Below are 20,322 nucleotides of genomic sequence, written 5' to 3' on the forward strand. Positions count from 1 at the left end.
ATTCAGACCTTTAATTCAATACTTTGTAGGAGCCACTTGGTCAGCAATAAAATCTTCAGGTCATCTTGAGTATGTTTCTGCAAGCTTTGCACACCAGGATTTGGGAAGGTTGTTCCATTCTTCTTGGCAGATCCTCCCGAGCTCCTTCAAACATCAGAGGGTTATTGAGCATAGATGGATGGGCAAAACTCATTTTATCCATTAAATTAAATACAGCACAAAGTGGAAAATGTCTGAATACTCTCTGAAGCCGCTGTATATTTGAAACCTATTTTCAGTCCTCTCATATTTATTCCAATAATGTTACTAAACCATAATTCAGATTAAGAAGTACACTACATTGTCTGTGTGAACACAACAGTGATGACGCTGACTGGACTGACATTAAATGTTCAAAACAATAAATACTGTGATTCACTACAGGCTGGTTTCAGTTACTGAACACAACAAACAGTGCACATACAGCGGGTGTTGGTATCAGAGAAGTCTTTTATCTGCTCTGTCTTACAACATGCTGTTTTCCTGTAGTTGAACTTGGATTTTTAATGTCAAATGTCAAAGTAACAAGTCAGAGGTACCATGTCAATCATGTGGCTTTCCGATAATAATGCAACGGTTGCACAAGCCACAAGCACGTCACACTCATGGTGTTGAAGGCAGCCAGCAGGGGGCAGTGGTGGTCAGAGCGGAGGGGAAGAGCTGCTGGTGGATGATCCGGATGTTGATTACTGATGTCTGGATCCTGACAAACCACGCTGCTGTAGGAATGGACGCATTCGAGTTGTTTCGGAAACTCGGAACAGGAGCTAAATTTGACCTGAAGAGGTTTGGTCAAGACGCCGCTCGGTTTAAGGTAATCTTAAAACATGTAGCTGATGATAGACTGGATGAAAATGGAGTTTGTTATCGGCAGCACGACCCATGGTTTAATATATTTTGGCTAACCACGACTGGTGCTAGCGAGAAGTGAACTGCAATATTTGTTCTCGGATTTTTTTTTTAACCTTTCAGGGAGGTTGTGTGCCGCAGTGTCTTACTTCATTAGATTGGTGTTGGGACAATATGTCAGGCAAGTATATCTCAAACAGATAATGACAATATTTCTGTCTCATTTTGCAGGTTGTCAGGTCTCAGAGAGTGGACGGGTCCTCAGATCCTCTCTCTGCGATCGATTTCTTTGGCACAGGATCAACCAATGGAGCCCAGAGCAGCTCCCAAGTGCTGGGCGAAGAGGACGATGATGAAGAGGAATATGGGGTGGGAAGTGAAAGTGGAAATTCTGGTGCGGGAGGAAAAAGGAAGCAAAGGGATGTGGAGACAGACTTGAGGACAAAAAAGAAAAAGACTAAAAGCAACAAGGTGGAGGTGGAAGGTAAAGGATGCTGCTGTTTGCTGCTTTAACAACTGATGGTTAACTAATGGCAGACTTTAGTCATCTCCAGATGTTTTGAAGTTTCCAGATATTTGTCTATCACTCACTCCTGTTTGCTGTCTGACTGAAGCTGGCAGCGCACCGCTGAAAGACACGGAGGGAAATGGCATCACCTGGACCTCCTCACTGGACAGAAAGATCCAAAACCTGCCGAGTGATAGGAAAGAGAAATCCTCACTGAAGAGGCTGAAGCATCTTCATCAGGAAAAGGTAGTCACAGAGATGCAAATCACAGCACAAAAAAACAAATCGATAAAGGATTTTATGTGATTATCATAAATGTAAAAATCATATTTGCTGCTGTAATGTTCAGTAAAGGCACTGCTGATTTTATTTGATCTTAGGTGAATCGTATTCGCTCTCAACACCGTATAAATGTGCATGGCTGCGATGTGCCCGACCCCGTGTGCACATTTGAGGAGCTGCAGTCGGAGTATCATCTTAACCCACGTGTCCTCCAGAACCTCAGAGACGCAGGGCTGAACGCCCCGACGCCGGTGCAGATGCAGGCGATACCGCTCATGATGCATGTGAGTGCAGACGCATGCGTTTAGTGGTTGGTGACGGTGCACAGGCGGCGTTTTTGTGAGGTTTTCCATGTGTCTGGTTTCTCGATCAGGGTCGAGAGGTGCTGGCATGTGCTCCCACGGGATCAGGGAAGACTTTGGCTTTCTGCCTCCCGCTGCTCGCTCACCTGCAGCAGCCGGCCAACCGGGGCTTCAGAGCTGTGATCATCTCCCCGACTAGAGAGCTGGCCAGCCAGGTACACACACACACACACACACACACACACACACACACACACACACACACACACAAAATGTCAATTTCTGTCCAGTTTCACATAATGATCATCATATTTATTGCTATCAAGGAGGGAAAGAGTGTTGTTTTGTTGTGTTTAGACCTACAGAGAGCTGCTCCGCCTGTCAGAGGGAGTAGGATTTAGAGTTCACATCATAGACAAAGCCTCTCTGGCAGCCAAGAAATATGGACCAAAGTCCAGCAAGAAATACGGTAAGAAACTGAGAAATGGCTTCACAGAAGAGGTGAGCGTGAGTTGCCTTTAGCTCACTGTTTGCGTCGTCCGTTTCTCTGTGCAGACATACTCGTCAGTACTCCAAACAGACTCATCTTCCTTCTCAAGCAGGACCCTCCAGCTCTCGACCTCAGCAGGTAACACTGAGTCTGTTCCTCTGAATTTCTTAAAGGTGCCTCATGAAGTTTACATTCACTCACCAAAGCTCATTGTGTGAATCCACTGCCTGTGGCGTGTGAGACTGATTGTTGTCTTTTTTGTGTTCAGTGTGGAGTGGCTGGTCGTCGATGAGTCCGATAAGCTGTTTGAAGGCGGTAAGACAGGGTTCAGGGAGCAGCTCGCCACCGTCTTTCTGGCCTGCTCTGGTTCAAAGGTGCGCAGGGCTTTCTTCAGCGCCACCTGCACGTCAGATGTGGAGCAGTGGTGCCGCCTGAACCTCGACAACCTGGTGTCTGTCAACATTGGCCACAGGTAATGATCTATGTGTAGAAGTCCTTACTCTGGTGGATTTGTGTTGTCTTTCGCTCACCAGACACATGAATTTATCATCATGTCAGAAATACGGCAGTTGAGACGGTGGAGCAGGAGCTGCTGTTTGTTGGGACGGAGAACGGCAAACTGGTGGCCGTGAGGGACATCATCAAAAAGGTAAGGACACTCCAGAGAGGCGGCTGTTTATTTCTTTTTTTAATTGAACTCAGTCACAGTGGCTTTGCAGCTAAACTGTCACTATTGAAGGGGAAGTGTAAGAAAACAGGCTGTGTTTATTTGTGTCATTTTCAGGGTTTCCTGCCTCCCATGCTGGTGTTTGTGCAGTCTATAGACCGAGCGCGGGAGCTTTTCCATGAGCTGGTGTATGAAGGCATCAACGTAGACGTGATCCACGCAGAGCGCACACAGCAGCAGGTCCATGCAGACACTTAATCCACTGCTAGTATGCGTCCTTTCTTAAGTGCAGCCTTGTACTCATCCTACTCCTCTGCGGCTTTTCTGTTTCAGAGGGACAACGTAGTGAACAGCTTTCGCTCGGGTAAGATTTGGGTATTGATCTGCACGGCTCTGCTCGCCAGAGGAATCGACTTCAAAGGAGTCAACCTCGTGCTGAACTACGACTTCCCCACCAGCTCTGTGGAGTACATCCATCGAATTGGTTTGTTTTCATGTGTTATCAGTCATTTCACAGTAAGATCATTTGTCAACTGATGAGGCAATGTACACAAAAAATAACTAATGTTCATCATTTACAGTGTAAAAAGACCAAAAGTTTGCTGGTCACAGCTTCGCAAACCTGAAGATGTGCTTCTTTTTTTTTCATTTTATGTCATGATCCTGTGCAGTCTCACAGATTTCTCAACTGTTCCTCTTTGTCTGCTCATCATTCACTCATTTCATCCTGTTTGCTGTTCTCAGGTCGGACTGGTAGAGCTGGACATCAGGGGAAGGCCATCACCTTCTTCACAGAAAATGACAAACCACTGCTGCGCAGGTAAACGCGTACATGAGGTTTACTGAAAGTGTGAACTGACTTCCTTTCTAAATAAACGTGTACCGATCGTCAAATTAGTCTGTTTGTGTGAAGGCCCACCTGCATTTGGTTCACTTAACCCGAAACATATTTCTGAAATCACAATATCTGCATTGTTGTCCCAACATGCAGCTTGAGTCTGTGCAGATTCTGTGCTTGTTTTTTTCCTCTAAATGTTTCCTCTGAATAGATTTCTCTTTTTAACAGTATCGCCAATGTCATAAAACAAGCAGGCTGTCCGGTACCTGACTACATGGTTGGCTTCAAGAAGATCCAGAGGTAAAGGAGATGTATGAAGACAATGGAGCTCCATAATTTTGCTCTTTCGTTTCTGTCTAACTTGATCAGTTTCACTTTTTGATCAGGCTGAATAAGTCCGCCCATATTTTTCTTGTGTTTAGCAAAGTGAGGCGTTCGCTTGAGAAGAAACCTCCCAAAAGAAGCACCATTTGCACAACTCCTCGCTTCTTAATGAAGAAGAAAGGAAAAGCACCAAATGCAGGACATAAAGGAGAGAAGCAGGAAGGAGAAAAGAAGACAAAAGGAGCGGGATTGAAGAAAAGGAACAAAAGACAGAAAGAAGGAGGACCACAAAAACACACCGAGGCGTCTCAGAAGACGGGGCCGAAGTCCTCCGGAGCCAAGTTAAAGTAAGCAGTGTGTCCAGAATCTCGTGTGATTCATTCATTCATTGTCACTAGTTGAGGATGTTGATAAAAGAGAATTTATATACATTTTTTTTTTCATGTCTCTCCACCAGGAAAAAGGGGAAGAAAAATAAGCCACAAGAGGAATAGAGGGGAGTGGTCCGAGCAGACTGATGTGATGGATGTTTTTTTTTTTTTTTTACATCTTGCTGTCTGAGTTACTAATTTTCACAATTGTGCTTTGTATTATCAGAGAATAAAACAAACTGTTATATATATATTTTTTTGTCATTCGTGTTTATTTCTGTTACATTTGCTCACCTGCTATTTGTGACATTGACAGTATATTTTGCACTTCTATCTCCAGCACAAAGAAGATTTATATTTATTTCCATTTTCTTTTATTGTAAAAGGGACATTGTTGTGACTAATTCAGGTATGGAGGGAAAGTGAACTTCTATTTAATGCTATTCATTATAATATAGTCATATAATTCTATTTATAAGATTGTGATGGATCACTCTTTTAAAGGCCAGAAACCTTTGAGGCAGTCTGATTACTGGTGGGAGGTTAGCTACCTTTGGCAAGATATTTTCATGAAATAAGAAAACAAACAAAACCCCCAAATGACATGTTGTGTGCATATACAGCAACATATCTAACAAATAATGCTAAACTTATTTATTTTTTTAAAAAGTACAATAACAAATATACTCCAACACTGCAGCTCTCCTCCACTTCACTTGGCCTTCTGCAAGATCTTTGTCAGAGAGTGTCTTTCTTTGCTCGGAACAATGTTTGTCCACAGCTTCAGAAAGTCTTTGTGGAGGGCGAGTTGGTGGAGAATGATTTGTCTGTGGCACCTGTGAAGAGTCAAACTTCTAATTTAGGACAATGTTCAAAAAATATATTTCAGATTTTAAAAACACTCAGCTGAGAACAAACAACCAACAGCCACAAATCACAACACTGTGCAAAGTCCCACACTGCTTTTCTCACTAACTTTCTAGACCTTGATAACCTACCTCACTTCTGGTGCACCATCCACACACATTTTAGCCACAGCAGTCAGGAAGCGCTCAGTGAGGCTCCGTCCTGCCGTCAGGATGTGAGCCGCTCCATGGCTGTCAGCCAGCAGGTGGAGGTGTTGTGCTGTGCTCCCTCTTATTGTGACACAGAGGTGGCTGAGGAGGCACAAAGACAGAGGAATATGAGGCAAACAAATTAAGTGACTTCATTTCACTTTAATGCTTCTGCTGATAAAATGAACTCTCTTCTCTTACCTCAGTCCCGTGTTCAACAGCGCGCTCACGATCCGGCCAAAGCTGCAGTGTTGCACCATGGCATCCAGTGCAAGATTGGCCTGCTGATGAATGAAGGCATGTGTTGTTTGTGCCAGTTTCAGCAGCAGAGCCCGGCCTGTTCCTTCTACCTCCGGGTCCATGGCCTTCCCGAGGTGAACATATAGCTCAGCCACGGTCTTCATAGCTTCACATGCCACTGCCGAGCGCAGGTTTTTCACCTGTATAGAAAGAATGAGCATTGTCGGTCAAGACTGCAGCGTGCGCATTCACAGGCACACATTGGCAAATGAAAGTAAAGCACAAAGATGGAAACAGAGATGGAAAGAGGAGTGTGTGTACAATACCTCCTCAATGAGAACCAGACACACTTGGCGGAGTTCGGTCTTCAGGGTCTCTGAGTGGTGCTGTGCCAGAGCTCGGATGGTTTTCAAGCCCTCGACTTTTTTCATCCTGTATGTTTATGTGACAAGAAGCAATGAACTGCACTGTACAACACTTCAGCAACAACAATGACATCTCTACCCCCCCTGCAAGTTAAACTGCCACTGCAAAAGTCAAATTACCAGTCGTCTGAGGACAGCAGCTTGAAGCTGAGGGACAGGCCCTCCACAGGCCTGGCCAATGGCTGCAGCTCAGCCTCCGTAGGACTTGCAGTCTGGATGCAGTCAGGCGCTGTCCTCTTGCCTGGAAAACCACAAAATAATATTTGGTCAGCTTCATTTCATTCAAAACACTGTTAGCATAGTCACTAAAAAACTATAAGAAACACACGAATGAAAGCTGAAGTCCACAGCTTGTACTAATATTATTCAGGATGGCTTAGATGAGCTTACCTGCTCCACTGACAGGCTGCGCAGGACGCAGGACTGTCCCGGCTCGAGTTCCTCTTCTTTTTGGTGGAACTGTGGGAGGTGTTGGGGCCAGAGGCTTCACCGCAGCGGTCCTCATCTTGGCAGCCGCTGGAGGTTGAGGGACCAAGTCGAGCTGGAATCGCTGCAGCCTTTCAGTCACAGCCTGGACTTGACCTTGAGCTGTTTGGAGCCAGCATCCATCGGCAACCTCCTTTTCTGTTGAGATCAAACACAAAAGAGATGTCACCTAAACTTCTGCTCGAGCTAAGACTTAAAGACAGGTGTTGGATTTGTAATGAAGAAACTTTCTGAAATGTGTGTCTGAATAATTGGGGTCTAAAGTCTAAAAGTTTGAGCAGAAAATCAACATGCTGCATTAATCAGACAGAGCAAAAACAAAACTAGAAGAAACAGCAAGGCTGCCCTCAAAAAGAAAGAAAGATCGGCAACTGGACACAACTGGATTTTATTTGGCTGAATTTGAGGTAAATCTGTATTAACACATCTAGAATATTCAACTGGATGAATTGATAATGCAGGCCTAAAAAAATGCTATCTTTGCACACTTCACTCATCAACATGCAGCTTCAATGAAGAGCTGGAACAAGCTGATGAATAAGAATGCAACGATTAATTGATTAGTTGTCAACTATTAATCGCCAACTATTTTGATAATGGATTGATTGGTATGAGTACATTTTTAAGCAAAAGAAACCTAAAACTTCTCTGATTCCAGCTTCTTAAATTTGAACATTTTTGGGTTTCTTTGGCAGTAAACTGTACATATTTGGGTCGTGAACAAAACGACTGTCGAGGACATCACAACATATACACGTGATAGGAACTCGTGACAGGTGTCCTCGTCATGGATTTCTTACATCTGTCAAGTGTATTTCTTTGCTTTGACATTTCTGTGTTTCTGTTCTTTTGAACAGGTTCCTTTTGTGTCATTGCTTCCCATTTTCAGCACCTTTGTCAATGTCTATCTAATGATTCAACTTGGATCAGACACATGGATCCGCTGTGCTGTGTGGATGGCCGTCAGCATGTGAACAATATGGAACATTTGGTCAGCGTGCATAAATCTCATGATAGTGTTTGTTTCATGAATTCAGAAAGTTAAAAAAGCATCGCAGTCACAACCTCTGACCTCTATTTTGTTCTTGTTTCCTGTCAAACTGAATGTCTCAGAAAGTTTTCGATAATAGAAAAATTGCAATGAATCACACTTATAAATCACAGTGACATTGTGCATTATTATTGTGTATTCACAGGTGTGTGAAATTTCACAAAGCAAATTTTCAAAAAGCACCTCTTTTATAATCAGGACATTGTCTGAGTGCCGAAGACAACATTTAGATCATACCATGGAGGTAAATGCTGTAAATAAATACACTTCTTGCAATGTGTGATTAATTAGTTTGTAATTAAAATTCCACACTTAGTGGGAGTTATTACAGAGTCCAAGTTACCTTTATGTCCTTTATCAGTAACAAGGTAATATTAGTCACAATTGCTTCTCTTTTTTTTTTTGTTATTGTTGTTGAGCTCCTCAACTGTCCCGATGTAGCCAAAACCCTTTATGTATTTGTATCACTTTCTATTATCACATAAAATTGAAACAACTTTTTGTGATATGCACATGAAATAAACATGGTATTTTTAGTTTTGGATAAGCAAGATTTCCTTTCTACATAATACATACGTACATAGAAAATGATGACTGTCTGCTCTCTGCACTCATTGGACACATTATGTCTCCTCTCCATCTTTTTCTTTCTGTTTGTCTTTTTTATTTCTTTCAAGTATTTGTCATGTATTTAAATCTCTTGTGAGAACATTGTTAACACCCACATACGTTTTTTATTAAAAAAGAAATAAAAAATGCCACATTTATTTCCAACACGTGACAGGAACTCATGAAAGGCACGCGTGTGTGTGCTCTATACACATGATGTATGTAACAAACATCAATACTATTTTTTAATTATCTTTAATTATCTACTTCAAATTGAGGAACAGGAACAAAGGTCCGAAAATAAAATACCATCACCAAATAAAATACAATTGGACTGATACACTGACAGTTTGATAGTAATTTGTATATGTAAATATAAGTTATAGTCAAAATTATATCATATTCAAAAATTATATTATATAACTTTACTTCATGGGCCAATAAACATGATCAAGGACCCATCATTACTATGTGGGTTCTGGCAACTGTCTTACCTATCGCGATACGTCTGCTGTGAGATCTCGCCCATGCATTATACTGCAGGAAACCCCGTTCTATCTTCCTTTCTCAACATGGCACCGAAGGTGAAGAAGGAAGGTTTGTCAATCTAATAATTTTGTGTGAATAATTCGTACAATTTACAGAAATAGCGCCTCTGAGGTTCGGCAGATGTGCCCGAAATGTAAAGATAAACAGACAGTGGTATATACAACGTCAAAGCATCGATGTGAACTGTGTAAATACATAGATCACGCAGACTGTCCCCGGCATGTATGCTGGAACGTGATGCTAAGCTAATATTAGCATGGTAGCGTTGATGGAAGCTAACCTAAACGCCATCTAAATACAGCAATTATTCTTTCCCGATGTCTTCCTAGTTAGTTAAATATGGACACGGCTATTTCATGCTAAGTCTTAGAAGCAGTAGTAATGGTGTAATGTTTGGCGAAGCTGTTGTGTGATAGCGCTAGCACTTGGTGCAGTTCAGCGGTGTGTGAAACGTTTCATTAGCTAACTTCCACGTGAAAGTCTTGAAGTCGCTGTTGTATTACGAGAGAGTTAAATGGAATTGCGAAAACTTTAGTTGGTTGTGGAAAACATTGGTCCGATACCGACAAATCCGTCATACGTTTGACGTCTTCGGGTGCATGTGTGTCTCAGGAGTGCAGCGATACGTTTTGGCCTGGTCATGACAAGGCGTGTGACCATATGTATGGAGTGGAGTGTGACCATATGTATGGACACCCTTGTGTGTGTGTTTATGTATGTATATATATTGGCTGCCAGTGGCTGAATTCATTTTCAAGCCGTCTTTTGTTGTGGAAAATCTACAGTGATGCAGTTACATTGCTCCATCGATGTCATCTGTGGCTTCATACAGAAGTGATTGGTTGTCAGTGTAAATGGAGCTGTCACAGATGACATTTTAAAAAAGAACATTACAAGCATTGATCAGTTATAAGTACAATGTAAGGACTAGTTTTAGTGGATTACACTGTCAAATATTTGTGGAGAGTTGATGGTGCTTTTTCTTACGTTTTTACAAACCGTGTTTTGTAGCTTATTATTAAGCTTTATTAACTGGAGGAGGAGCATGAACTAATCAACAGTATAACAAATGGTCTCTCTTTCTCTGTTAGCTGTCCCTGCCAAGACTGAGGCTAAGTCAAAGGCTCTGAAGGCCAAAAAGGCTGTGCTCAAGGGCGTACACAGCCAGAGGAAGAAGAAAATCAGGACTTCTCCCACCTTCCGTCGCCCCAAAACCCTTCGTCTCCGCAGGCAGCCCAAGTATCCTCGCAAGAGTGCTCCTCGCAGGAACAAGTGAGTTACAGTGACGGCATGCTGCTGCAAACTGCAGGTTTAAACCTGGTGCACATGATGGTTATAGCGATCAAAGTATGAAAGAGCATGATTCCAGCTTTACAAACTACTGATGCACCTAAACAAAACATTTTAACATGTTTTTTTAGTGAAGAACATTAAGCAAGTGCATGTATTGAGGGAAGTGTGAGCGCTTTGGCTTAGTTTTCGTCTTCTTCAATAGGTTGGACCACTATGCCATCATCAAGTTCCCCTTGACGACAGAGTCCGCCATGAAGAAGATCGAGGACAACAACACCCTTGTGTTCATCGTGGATGTCAAGGCAAACAAGCACCAGATCAAACACGCAGTCAAGAAGCTGTACGACATCGACGTCGCCAAAGTCAACACTCTGATCAGGTAGAAGCCTTAACCCAGACTGCGCTGAGTGCCAGTTTCATCTTGTTCTGTTTGGAAATGAATTGCTGGAGTGATTAGTGCACTATTTTGTGTGCACTTTTAATGGGACGTTCTTGATTGAAGACAGAACAGTGATCAGTGACAGGTTGGCTCACTGTAACATGTAATCAGGTCTATATTTGTAGAACTGCTTCATTGCAGAACTTAATGCCTTTCCATACATTTCATGTGGTGTTACGATCATGTCAAGTCTCCCATTGTAAATATGAACATCATAAATTTTCTTTAGCACCTTCCACTCATTGTGTCTGTTGTGTTCCTATGTTCAGGCCTGATGGTGAGAAGAAGGCGTACGTTCGTCTCGCGCCAGATTATGATGCGTTAGATGTTGCAAACAAGGTGAGTTTTAGTTATTTAACAGAGTAAAGAGGTTTTTTTTCTGAAAGCTCGTCCATAATATAGTGGTTGTATTCTGCTTGAGAAGTTATCAATCCTGTGCAAGTGATGTAAACTTTTATTTGATCTGAATGTTTGTGATGCATTCAAAGGAACCACTGATGCCAGGCAGTGCAGTCACAGGTGTATTCACTCTGGTAACGATCATTGTCTAATCTGTGTCCTCTTTTTCTTCACAGATTGGCATCATCTAAACTGTGGCAGAAGAGACTTGTGGAAGAATAAAATATTTGTATAAACTAAAACTGATTCCGTGTCCTTGTGAGTTGTCTTGACGCATGGATACAGTCAATAAATTAGGAATTAAGCATGATACTGAGAAGGGGGGAAAAGTTCCCAGCAGCTAACAGATACGTGCATAGAATCATACAGAACAAGTCCTGCTAATAAAATTAATTTAAAAATTAGGGTAACAGATGTGGAGTCTTAGTGCCAAGTTTATTAACATTGTTCTGACATTCACCATCTTTTACAATTTCAAAATAAAACGGGATAATGATCCAAAGCAAAAGTTTGGATGCTCTGCATGGTCAGTACTTAGAAACACCCCCTGTGGCCAGAGTCACAGCTTGTTCAGGCTTTTTGTAAAGACCTTCAGGTGTATGTGGGTGATTTTTGCTCATTCTTCCTGCAGAAGTTTTCTAGTTCTATCACCTTCTTGGGCCGTCTTGCCTGCACTGCTCTTTGAGGACTGTCCAGATTTTCTATGATGTTTAGGTTGGGGTTCTGTGAGGGTCTCGCTAGAACCTTCGGCTTGTGCTTCTACACACTTGGCTAATCACAGGAACAGAAACTCTCACCAGGAGTACTCAAACTCCTGCATGCCACTGTGTGCACTGAGAAATACATGAGCAGTAGATGAAATAGTATCTTTTTTTGGTTTGTTTGTTTTGTGAGAAAATGACAATATGCCTCATTACATTTACGGTTTATTACTTAGTAAAGTGGTGAAAGTGCTGTTAGAATTTTGAAAATTAACTTTTCCCAGTTTGAGTTTCTCAAGATATACAAGAAGCTGACAAAGATTAACAAGCCAGAAGCCCTGCGGTACAAATCAAGTTCACAGAGCCTGGTTTTTGAAACATGTTGATGTAACTTGGATAATAATTGCGTGTTTTGGGATTAATCAACACCTCAGGTCACAATTAGACATCTGTAGCTGCTTGTACTTGCTGACACTCTAAAAGCTTAATGAACACTTTCTTCAAACCTCTAATAGTAAAAAAAAAAAAGATTCGGCCTTAAACATATTTACTGCAGAGCTGCTGTTAGACACTTTCAAAGAAGTCGTGTTACTATAATACAATCTTGTGTTTAGAAACAATCATTTATTGAAGTAGTACATGTGTTCAGTTTAATGCATTGATTATTGATTATATTATGGGATTTGTCATGAAAAATAGCATGGTACCAGTTTCAAACATTCATCCAGCCCAAATTATAAAAGCATGTGTGAAAATCAGAGATTAAATAAGAAATTAACCTGAAGGCCATACTGTAGTTTTACATGTTAATCAGGTATGGTTATGTGTGCTTTATCTGGTTATTTAGATAAATGATGCAGAAGCTTTATGACACTTTAAATGTCTTTCAATAAACAAAGGGATAAGTGACCAGATTAGGGGGGAAAAATAGATGCACAACAACCTTCCTGCTCTTTCCAATAAATATAGATTTATATCATATTGCTTACATTCAATCACATTGTTGTGACACGAGAGTGAGGGAAGGCGGCTCGCAGCCTCCTTGGTTATGAGAGGAAGGTTCGGACTGTGCCTTTGACCAGGCCTCTGCAAATTGGGCACTTTCGCAGTGAAGGCGCGCACTCTTTGCACACCACCAGGTGTCCGCATGGGATGAAGACAATGTTGACTTCTTTATCCATGCACACCTTGCAGGTACGCTCCTCCTGCAGGCGCCGCAGCTGCTCCTCCATGGGGAGGTCTGCAGAAAGAAAAAAAAAGATTAATTTCTCCAAGTCCAACATCGCTCCACACAGTAAATGTTTTAAGTAACATTTACTTTTAGGAATCTTTCATGGGGCTGATTTTAAGTAAAAGCTTCACAGTTAAGCATAAAACATAAAGCTGGCAGGACAGAAAGCTCTGCATGAGGCTCAGGTGAGTCTTAATACCTGAGAGGTCTTGGCTTGGTGATGCAGCTTCATTTGATTGGGCTGAAAATGTGAAAGACAACATGTAGTTAGGCTTTAATGAACAAATGAAAGAATTTTGCACCTCTCCAGAGCTCCTTTATGCTTAAGTGTTTTTCAGGTCAGATGAGCGCAGTCAGAAAGTCTTTGGTGTCAGTGGGAAAGACATACCCATGAGATCTCTCAACAGGTGGACATCATTTTTCTGGATCCAGTTGCGGAAGACCTCTGCCGCAGCGTTTCCCTTGGTGAGGACGAGCTCTATCAGCCTGGCGGTTTGCTGCTGAGCCGACGTCTGAGCCTTGAGACCGCTGTACTCCTCTGTAGCTGCAGTTAACAGGGAAGAAAAGTCACTCTCAGTCGAGAGGTTTCTGAACTCTAGGTGCTGCAGCTGAACAGTAAAGTCAGCACCTCAGTTACTCTGCAAAATATCAGTTTGCTGAATAATCGCTTACTAAGAAAAAAATGAATGCTGCATCCTGAAGTAAAAGATGTGCCAGCAGTTATTCAAATTTAAAACTTACATAACACATTTTGCTCTCTTAAATGCTCCAGCACTGGCTCGACGCTTTTCAGACGCTGGATCAACGCTGCCTGGTGCCTTTTCACAAAGGTGAAACCATCTGAAACAAAAGGGGAACGTTTCCATCATGGTCTTCACATGTTGCAAGTGGCTTCGACTTATGCGATTGTGACCCCCCACAGTTGTTCAGACCAATCAACTGCTGGCAGCTACAGCCGGGAGTGGTTTAGATGTGATGATAGTGCGACCGTTTCCTCCTAAAGAGGTTAGCCTAGATGCTGCTATAGCATCAGAACTGGAGAGTGTTTCTTCACTCAAAGAAAAGTTGTTTTTTTTAAAAGTGCTCGCCCTTTTCCAAACAGCTTCCATGATGACTTCCAGATTGTTGTCTAACAAACCATCTGTTTGTCATGTTACATCAAATATTCACTGACTGTACAACTAACAGTGGACTTGGTGATCGTAACACATCGCAGAGATATCCATATTTTCACTGTCAGCTGTACCTGACGCCATCGCCTCCGCCAGCATCTCTCGCTCCTCTTCCCTCTTCTGGTCCTCTGCACTCAGCAGGTCTGAAACCAGCTCCTGGACTGTCCTGTAGTTCTCTCCACTGGTCAGGATCTTGCTCTGGACTGTTTGTTTGACTAGACTGCGCTCAAAACCCATCTCTAACGCAGACTTAATCACAGGGGTGTTCATCATGACAGCGTCCTCAGACCGCTCCTCTCCAGGACCGAGATGAACCACTGAGAGGAGGAGAGAGCAGAAACGTCAGGCTGGATGATGTGACATCAACTACAAGTCCCACAGTCTGACAGGGACGCAACAAATTTTAATAGATAGAAGAAGACAGGCAAGAGTTTTGCTGACCTCTGCTATGATGTTAAACAACAGAAGACAACACATGAGCTAAAATGCAGTTTGTTATATACACCTTGTTGTGTTGTATAGAGCGTACAGATCATTTCCAAAACTCTTGCAAAAAAAATCACTTGATTTTACAGTTTCAAACTCACCAGGTGGATCCACAAACTCTCTGGAGCTGCTGTCTCCATTTGTTAAAAGCTTTTGAGGGAGAAAACAGAAAAAAAAGCATTTTAAATAACCTGTTCTGTGCAAAAAAAAGAAAGAAAAGAATCGATTTTCATGCCGCTCTCTACTGACCTGCTCGAACAGGCGAGGGAAGCGAGCCTGGATCTGGTGGACAAACTCTTGTCCCTTCTCCTGGAGCAAATATTCACACCTGCAGTTAACCAGATACATGAACAGAAATGTTCATATTAACGATACCCTACACATGTTAACAGACAGTCAACGACGGCTTCATGGACTACAGCATTTACCGAGGAAACCATTTAGCATGTTCCACCCAAGGATCGTCTCCAGACTCCCAGCAGCGCAGGCCTCCATCGCAGCAGAAACACTTGACATCATCGTTACGACCTTGGAGGAAACAAAGAGCTCTCAGTGTCACAGCTGGTTTTAGGGGATTTCAGGGGAAAAAAAAAAAAAAAAGCCGATTCTGATAGAGATGACTGTCTGAAACTGTTACGTGTTTGTTTCTCATCTCATCTCTTTTCCTTGAAACCTTCAGTAGAGGACCGATCACATGAGAAGGCAATATTTAGCATTAACATCAAATCATGGCGTCACACTTTTAACCAGGAGTCCCTAAACTTTCCAGCTCAGATGAAAACAGGACAAATACTTGTCTGCAGTGGACACCCCCAACACGGGGGAAATACTCTAACTGGTATTAAAACTGCTGCAAGGAAGGGAAAACAAGTTACTTAATTCGAGTCTTTCATCCGAACATTATGAATACATTCTGTGTCTGACTTTCAGGGCATTTTAACTGAAAGTGCTTTTTAGTATCAATTTTGTTTTAGGAAAATAAAAATAAGGACTCTCAATACTCTTCAGGTACTTACTGTAAAAAGATAAAACTATTCAGATGTTTAAATACTCAAACATTGCACAATGTGTGTTTTTTCCCCATGAAAGGGCCAAGCAGTTTTTGATTTTATATATTTTCTCCTTAAGTCTCCTAAAACCTGCAGAAATGGACTTTTCTGAGCAGCATTCACTTTCTTTTGGAGTTGTCTTTTGTGCCACCTGATGAATGTAAGTCCAAGATTTGCCCTCCTTCGAGCTGCTCCTGATCATGATTTTGCTATCGTTGAATTCTGCATCTCTTTAACACTGCCCTTACCTACATAGTAGAATCCAGCTTTAGCCAGCTGGTCGGGTCTGACGGGGATACGAGACGGCCAGTTGACGAAGGTGAGCAGCCTCTCTTCGCTCTGCTGCATGGCAGGGTTAGACACATTACTGAGGGCTGAGGCTCCTGCAGACAGCTGAGAAGTTACTCCTCCAGATGCTCCTCCTGCCAGCGACACGTTGTCAGCCCTGTCCCCCCGCACAAAGCGACAGTTTGGATAATGCCTCTGGTGTTCGGACACGGCTCTGTCACCTGGTTCCCAGTTACTCAACTGCAAATATGAAGAAAAGAAATAAAAAATAAACAGCTTGACACACACTTAGTCTGAATGGTGCTGCCTTCTGTCAGCCAAATGTTTATAATAAACCCTCTTTGTCATCCCTGTGATCATACACACCTGTCCTCCGCAGCTGAAGCAGGCCACTCTGTCACCCTGGCCCAGGTAGTAGAAGCCCGCCTTGGCGAGCTCAGCGGGAGTAATAATGGAGAGCGTCCAGGGCTGGAAGGAGTCCAGGCGGTCCTGCTCTCTGCGCATGCTGGGGTTGTGGCATGTTGGTCTCTGGTGGGACATGTCCTCTACACCACGAGAGCTAAGTGGGCTGGAGGGTGGTGGAGCAGAGAAGCCCATGTTTAGGTAGCCAACTGGCTCTTCGCCTTGGCTTGCTGTTGGGTTAGGAGCAGCTGGGCCCGGACCAGAAAGCTAGAAGAAAAAGAAGCAAAATATTAAGAAGTTATCAGGTATAGGTGTGCTCTCTGTCAAAAACACATTCTGTCATCAAAAATAAAACTAATTTGTTTTTGAGAAACTTACTGGTATGGCTGGGGCAATGCGGAGCGGCGAGAAGGCAGAGTGTGAGGAGGAGAGCAGGTTGGCTGTAGATGGGAGGCTCTGGATGAAGGAGCAGGAGGGAGAGAGCTGTCTGTGTTTCTCTGTTGGACAGTCTCCAGCTTGCCAGCCCTCTGCCGTCACATTACACCTGAAACACTGCACACGGTCGCCCACACCAGTGTAGAACCAGCCTGCCCTCGCCAGGCTTCGCTCTGTCACTCCTGAAGTTGGGAATCGTGCGAAGGTAGAGATGCGGAAGAGCTCTGGCGATGAAAAGGACATATTAATACATTTCCTTCAGATTAGAACATAAATACAAAGATAAATTCAAATAAATCTAAAATCTCACAAACCTGAGGAGTTATCATACTGCAGGTCAGGTGGAGCCCCGTTGCGACACAACCCCATCAAAAACTGGTTGTTTTTGAGTTGAACAAGAGTGTCCATTTGTGGATTTAAGTAGAGCAATATAAAGGCAAAAGAGATGTCCTTCAAAAGGGAGAGGGGTTTGAGAAAACCCAAGGTCTCGCTCTTTCTCTTTCTCTCTCTCTCACACACACACACACACACACACACACACACACACACACACTCACTTACTCACTCACACATAGACAGATGATAGTAAAATAGATCAGGAGATCAGGGGCTGAGGAGGCGGAGGGTGAAGTCAAATCACAAGACAGTAACAGTGGAAATGAAAGTGAAGTTTGGCTAAGTGTGAAACTTAGAAACCCCAGAAGAAGCAAAACTACCACCACCACCATCATCATCATCACATGGTACCGGACACACACTGAATGAGCTGCCAAGATGTTCACCTGTCATCTGTTTCCTTCAAACATTTGATTCCCTGCATACAGCCCATTCTTCACACCTGGATCTACTTTATCTGTATCTAGCAGGGAGTGCTACCTCTGACCATTTCACTGCTGACACTTCAGTATTTCTTTTTACAGTTCCAGTGAATGTGCATCCAACAAAATACATCCTGTGCAGTAAAAAAAAAAAGAAAAAAGGATTAACAATTTCAAACGCTGTAATTAAAATACATCCTCAAATCATTAATCTGAATATCACGCTGTGGTCAGATCACCCAGGATCAGTAAACACTTTATCATCTTGGATCTTTAGCACAGACATGTCTAACATATGATTGAACAGTTCAAACTTAAACATGTGGTATGTGACTATGTGTACAAACATTACAAATTAAAGAAATGTCTCAGGCACGCACATACGAGCGCACACACACACACACACACACACACACACACACAGACCAAGGGATATGTGCTCTCAAACCCCTCCCCCCATCTCGGACATCCCTTTTGTAGGTGTCTAGGCTTCCATAATTGAATAGTAAAAAACCAATAAGAAAATTTTAATCCTCCTTTGGTAAGGATAATGGAGGTCCCTCCTTAGTTTAAGGACAGCAGGACCTATAGAAGGAAAAACAAAACATTGAATTGTGTTGTTGTAGAAATTATTCCTAGAAGTTTTTAACCTCTTTAAGCCTTAGTAACTCATACATCATTTGGCTCCTGACAATAAACAGACTTTTATGGGGAAAATCACGGGAGTGCCCCTTTAACAACACTTCCCAATTAATTTCCTATTGACCAACCAATCAGTTGTTCGCGATATAAATAATTTCGGAACTAAAGGTGGTCATTACGTGACTTTTCCAGTCTGGAAAGGTTAGGTACTTTCCTCAGCACACAGATGCGTCACATAAATGACACAGTTGTCCACTTCCTGTTTTAGCTCTAGCCTTGTTATGTTGAGGTTTAATTCAGCTATAGCTAACGTTAGCTGTGCCGTTTAATGTTTAGAAGGAACCTGGATCAATCTGAAATAGGTTCTGGCAATCAAGTTTTAATTAAAACATACAAATAGTAAACATCTGCCGAATGACATGACATTCAACGCCCAACACAAACCAGTTTGATAACATCGGCGGACATTAGCTCGCTAACGCTAGCCGCTGCTAACGCTAATAACAGTCAAACTTTCCTCGGCTCGTGAGTTTGTGCAGCACAACTGTGAAAAAAAGATAAAATAGCCTGATGCGAGTGACACAAACACACGAGACAAAGCCTAAAGCACCTCAGCACCATGTCCTTTCACACTCACCGTTCCGTAATTCAGTCGGTACGGAAAGTCCCAGTATCCTGGAAACCTCTCGTCTGAGACACTGCCGCCTCTTGCTGCTTCCGGTTACCAAAGAAATGAAAATGGAACAGAAAAATGTAAATAAAGATGAGAAATCCCTCAGGTAAACTCAGCCCCCCAGCCTGCAGGCGGCATCTCAGGGCTAAAAAGTGCCCATATTTAGATGAATTGCATATCATACAAACATATATCAGAACTGGTCTGTTGTGAATTTGGGATGTTATTTTACAAATGCGGTAAATACTGTGAATAGAAAAAGAAGACTAACACTGAAACTACACTGAAACCACCTTATTTTGTACCTGTTAAACCCATGTTTTGTAATAATCTACATATTAAATACAACCTTATATATCAACCATATTCTCCTGTTAACAGAACATTTTATTGATTAAAAAAATAAATGAAAATCTCTTTTTGTTGTTTCAAAGTTACACTAAACAATTCCAGCCACATATAGAAAGCTATTAAACTTCAACTGTCTTAAATGAATATGTGAATGTCTAAACAGATCATAACTTCATACAAAAATTAATTCATTAAAATTAACATATCTTTAAACATTCTTTAAATGTACAGACATTTTTGATATATAACAGCGCTTACACTGACACTGCCTGCAACAATCTCTCAAAAGTCAAACACATATAAGGTCATTTGTAGATCACATTATATTATGTTAAAATAATGGATAATGAATTTTATAAAAAGGTAAGACTTACACAGAGGCCTTGTTGAAGTCAGAGGTTTAATACACTGTGAGCCACACAAAGGCATCACTTCAGTGGCTTCCTTTCCTATGTGGTATTTCCCCAGACTTCCACGTTATAACCACTCCCCTCGCAGTGATGTGTCAGGTAGGCCTCACAGTGCTCAATGTGTGTCATGACCTCGGGCTTTTCTCATCCCACATAATTCATTGATGACTGATTTGTTCAACCCGTTACTTCTTCTTTTGTGTAAAAGTACCTGTAATTTTTTCAGAAATTTTCTACCGTGCCCCCTCAAGGGTGAAGTTCAGGTAATTTTTCATCACTGAGCTTTTGGATTGTATTTAATGAGGACGCTCCAAAACAGGCATACAAGGAAACAATACATTCAAATGTTTAATGAAATAGGAATGCCAGGACACTTGACTGTGTGATGATTATGCTACACTAAAGTTGATCATTTTCATCAAGTATTTACATATTAAAAAATGTTTTT

General features: G+C 42.1%; 3 protein-coding genes and 1 non-coding gene across 4 annotated transcripts; 3 read left to right on the forward strand and 1 right to left on the reverse strand.

Annotated features, from left to right (window-relative positions):
* The first annotated feature begins 725 nt into the window (after positions 1 to 725).
* ddx52 (DEAD (Asp-Glu-Ala-Asp) box polypeptide 52) lies at positions 726 to 4,923 on the forward strand. Its single transcript, XM_070982846.1, has 15 exons — positions 726 to 853; positions 1,120 to 1,372; positions 1,503 to 1,642; positions 1,777 to 1,962; positions 2,052 to 2,195; positions 2,338 to 2,449; positions 2,536 to 2,608; positions 2,739 to 2,942; positions 3,029 to 3,119; positions 3,255 to 3,377; positions 3,471 to 3,621; positions 3,882 to 3,957; positions 4,204 to 4,275; positions 4,398 to 4,646; positions 4,757 to 4,923. Exons 1-15 carry the CDS (start codon positions 767 to 769, stop codon positions 4,791 to 4,793), a joined length of 1,998 nt encoding a protein of 665 aa, XP_070838947.1. The 5' UTR covers positions 726 to 766; the 3' UTR covers positions 4,794 to 4,923.
* Positions 4,924 to 9,061: 4,138 nt separating this feature from the next.
* rpl23a (ribosomal protein L23a) lies at positions 9,062 to 11,458 on the forward strand. The gene is made up of 5 exons (XM_070982490.1): positions 9,062 to 9,133; positions 10,177 to 10,357; positions 10,581 to 10,757; positions 11,087 to 11,156; positions 11,393 to 11,458. The coding sequence occupies exons 1-5, from the start codon at positions 9,064 to 9,066 to the stop codon at positions 11,405 to 11,407; spliced, it is 513 nt and encodes a 170-aa protein (XP_070838591.1). The 5' UTR covers positions 9,062 to 9,063; the 3' UTR covers positions 11,408 to 11,458.
* Positions 10,405 to 10,476, forward strand: LOC139345316 (small nucleolar RNA Z17). Its single transcript, XR_011603205.1, has one exon. It is a non-coding gene; the product is annotated as a small nucleolar RNA Z17 (small nucleolar RNA).
* A 174-nt stretch (positions 11,459 to 11,632) lies between the features above and the next one.
* On the reverse strand, positions 11,633 to 19,154 carry birc2 (baculoviral IAP repeat containing 2). Its single transcript, XM_070982489.1, has 13 exons — positions 19,078 to 19,154; positions 17,295 to 18,383; positions 16,924 to 17,204; positions 16,510 to 16,812; positions 16,104 to 16,383; positions 15,235 to 15,334; positions 15,056 to 15,134; positions 14,908 to 14,956; positions 14,395 to 14,637; positions 13,890 to 13,988; positions 13,537 to 13,692; positions 13,348 to 13,389; positions 11,633 to 13,157 (listed from the first exon to the last, which is right to left on the reverse strand). The coding sequence occupies exons 2-13, from the start codon at positions 17,386 to 17,388 to the stop codon at positions 12,964 to 12,966; spliced, it is 1,920 nt and encodes a 639-aa protein (XP_070838590.1). The 5' UTR covers positions 17,389 to 18,383; positions 19,078 to 19,154; the 3' UTR covers positions 11,633 to 12,963.
* Between the last annotated feature and the right edge of the window lie 1,168 nt (positions 19,155 to 20,322).

Source organism: Chaetodon trifascialis, chromosome 16 (genome assembly GCF_039877785.1).
Source record: "Chaetodon trifascialis isolate fChaTrf1 chromosome 16, fChaTrf1.hap1, whole genome shotgun sequence".
Lineage (NCBI taxonomy): Eukaryota > Metazoa > Chordata > Actinopteri > Chaetodontiformes > Chaetodontidae > Chaetodon > Chaetodon trifascialis.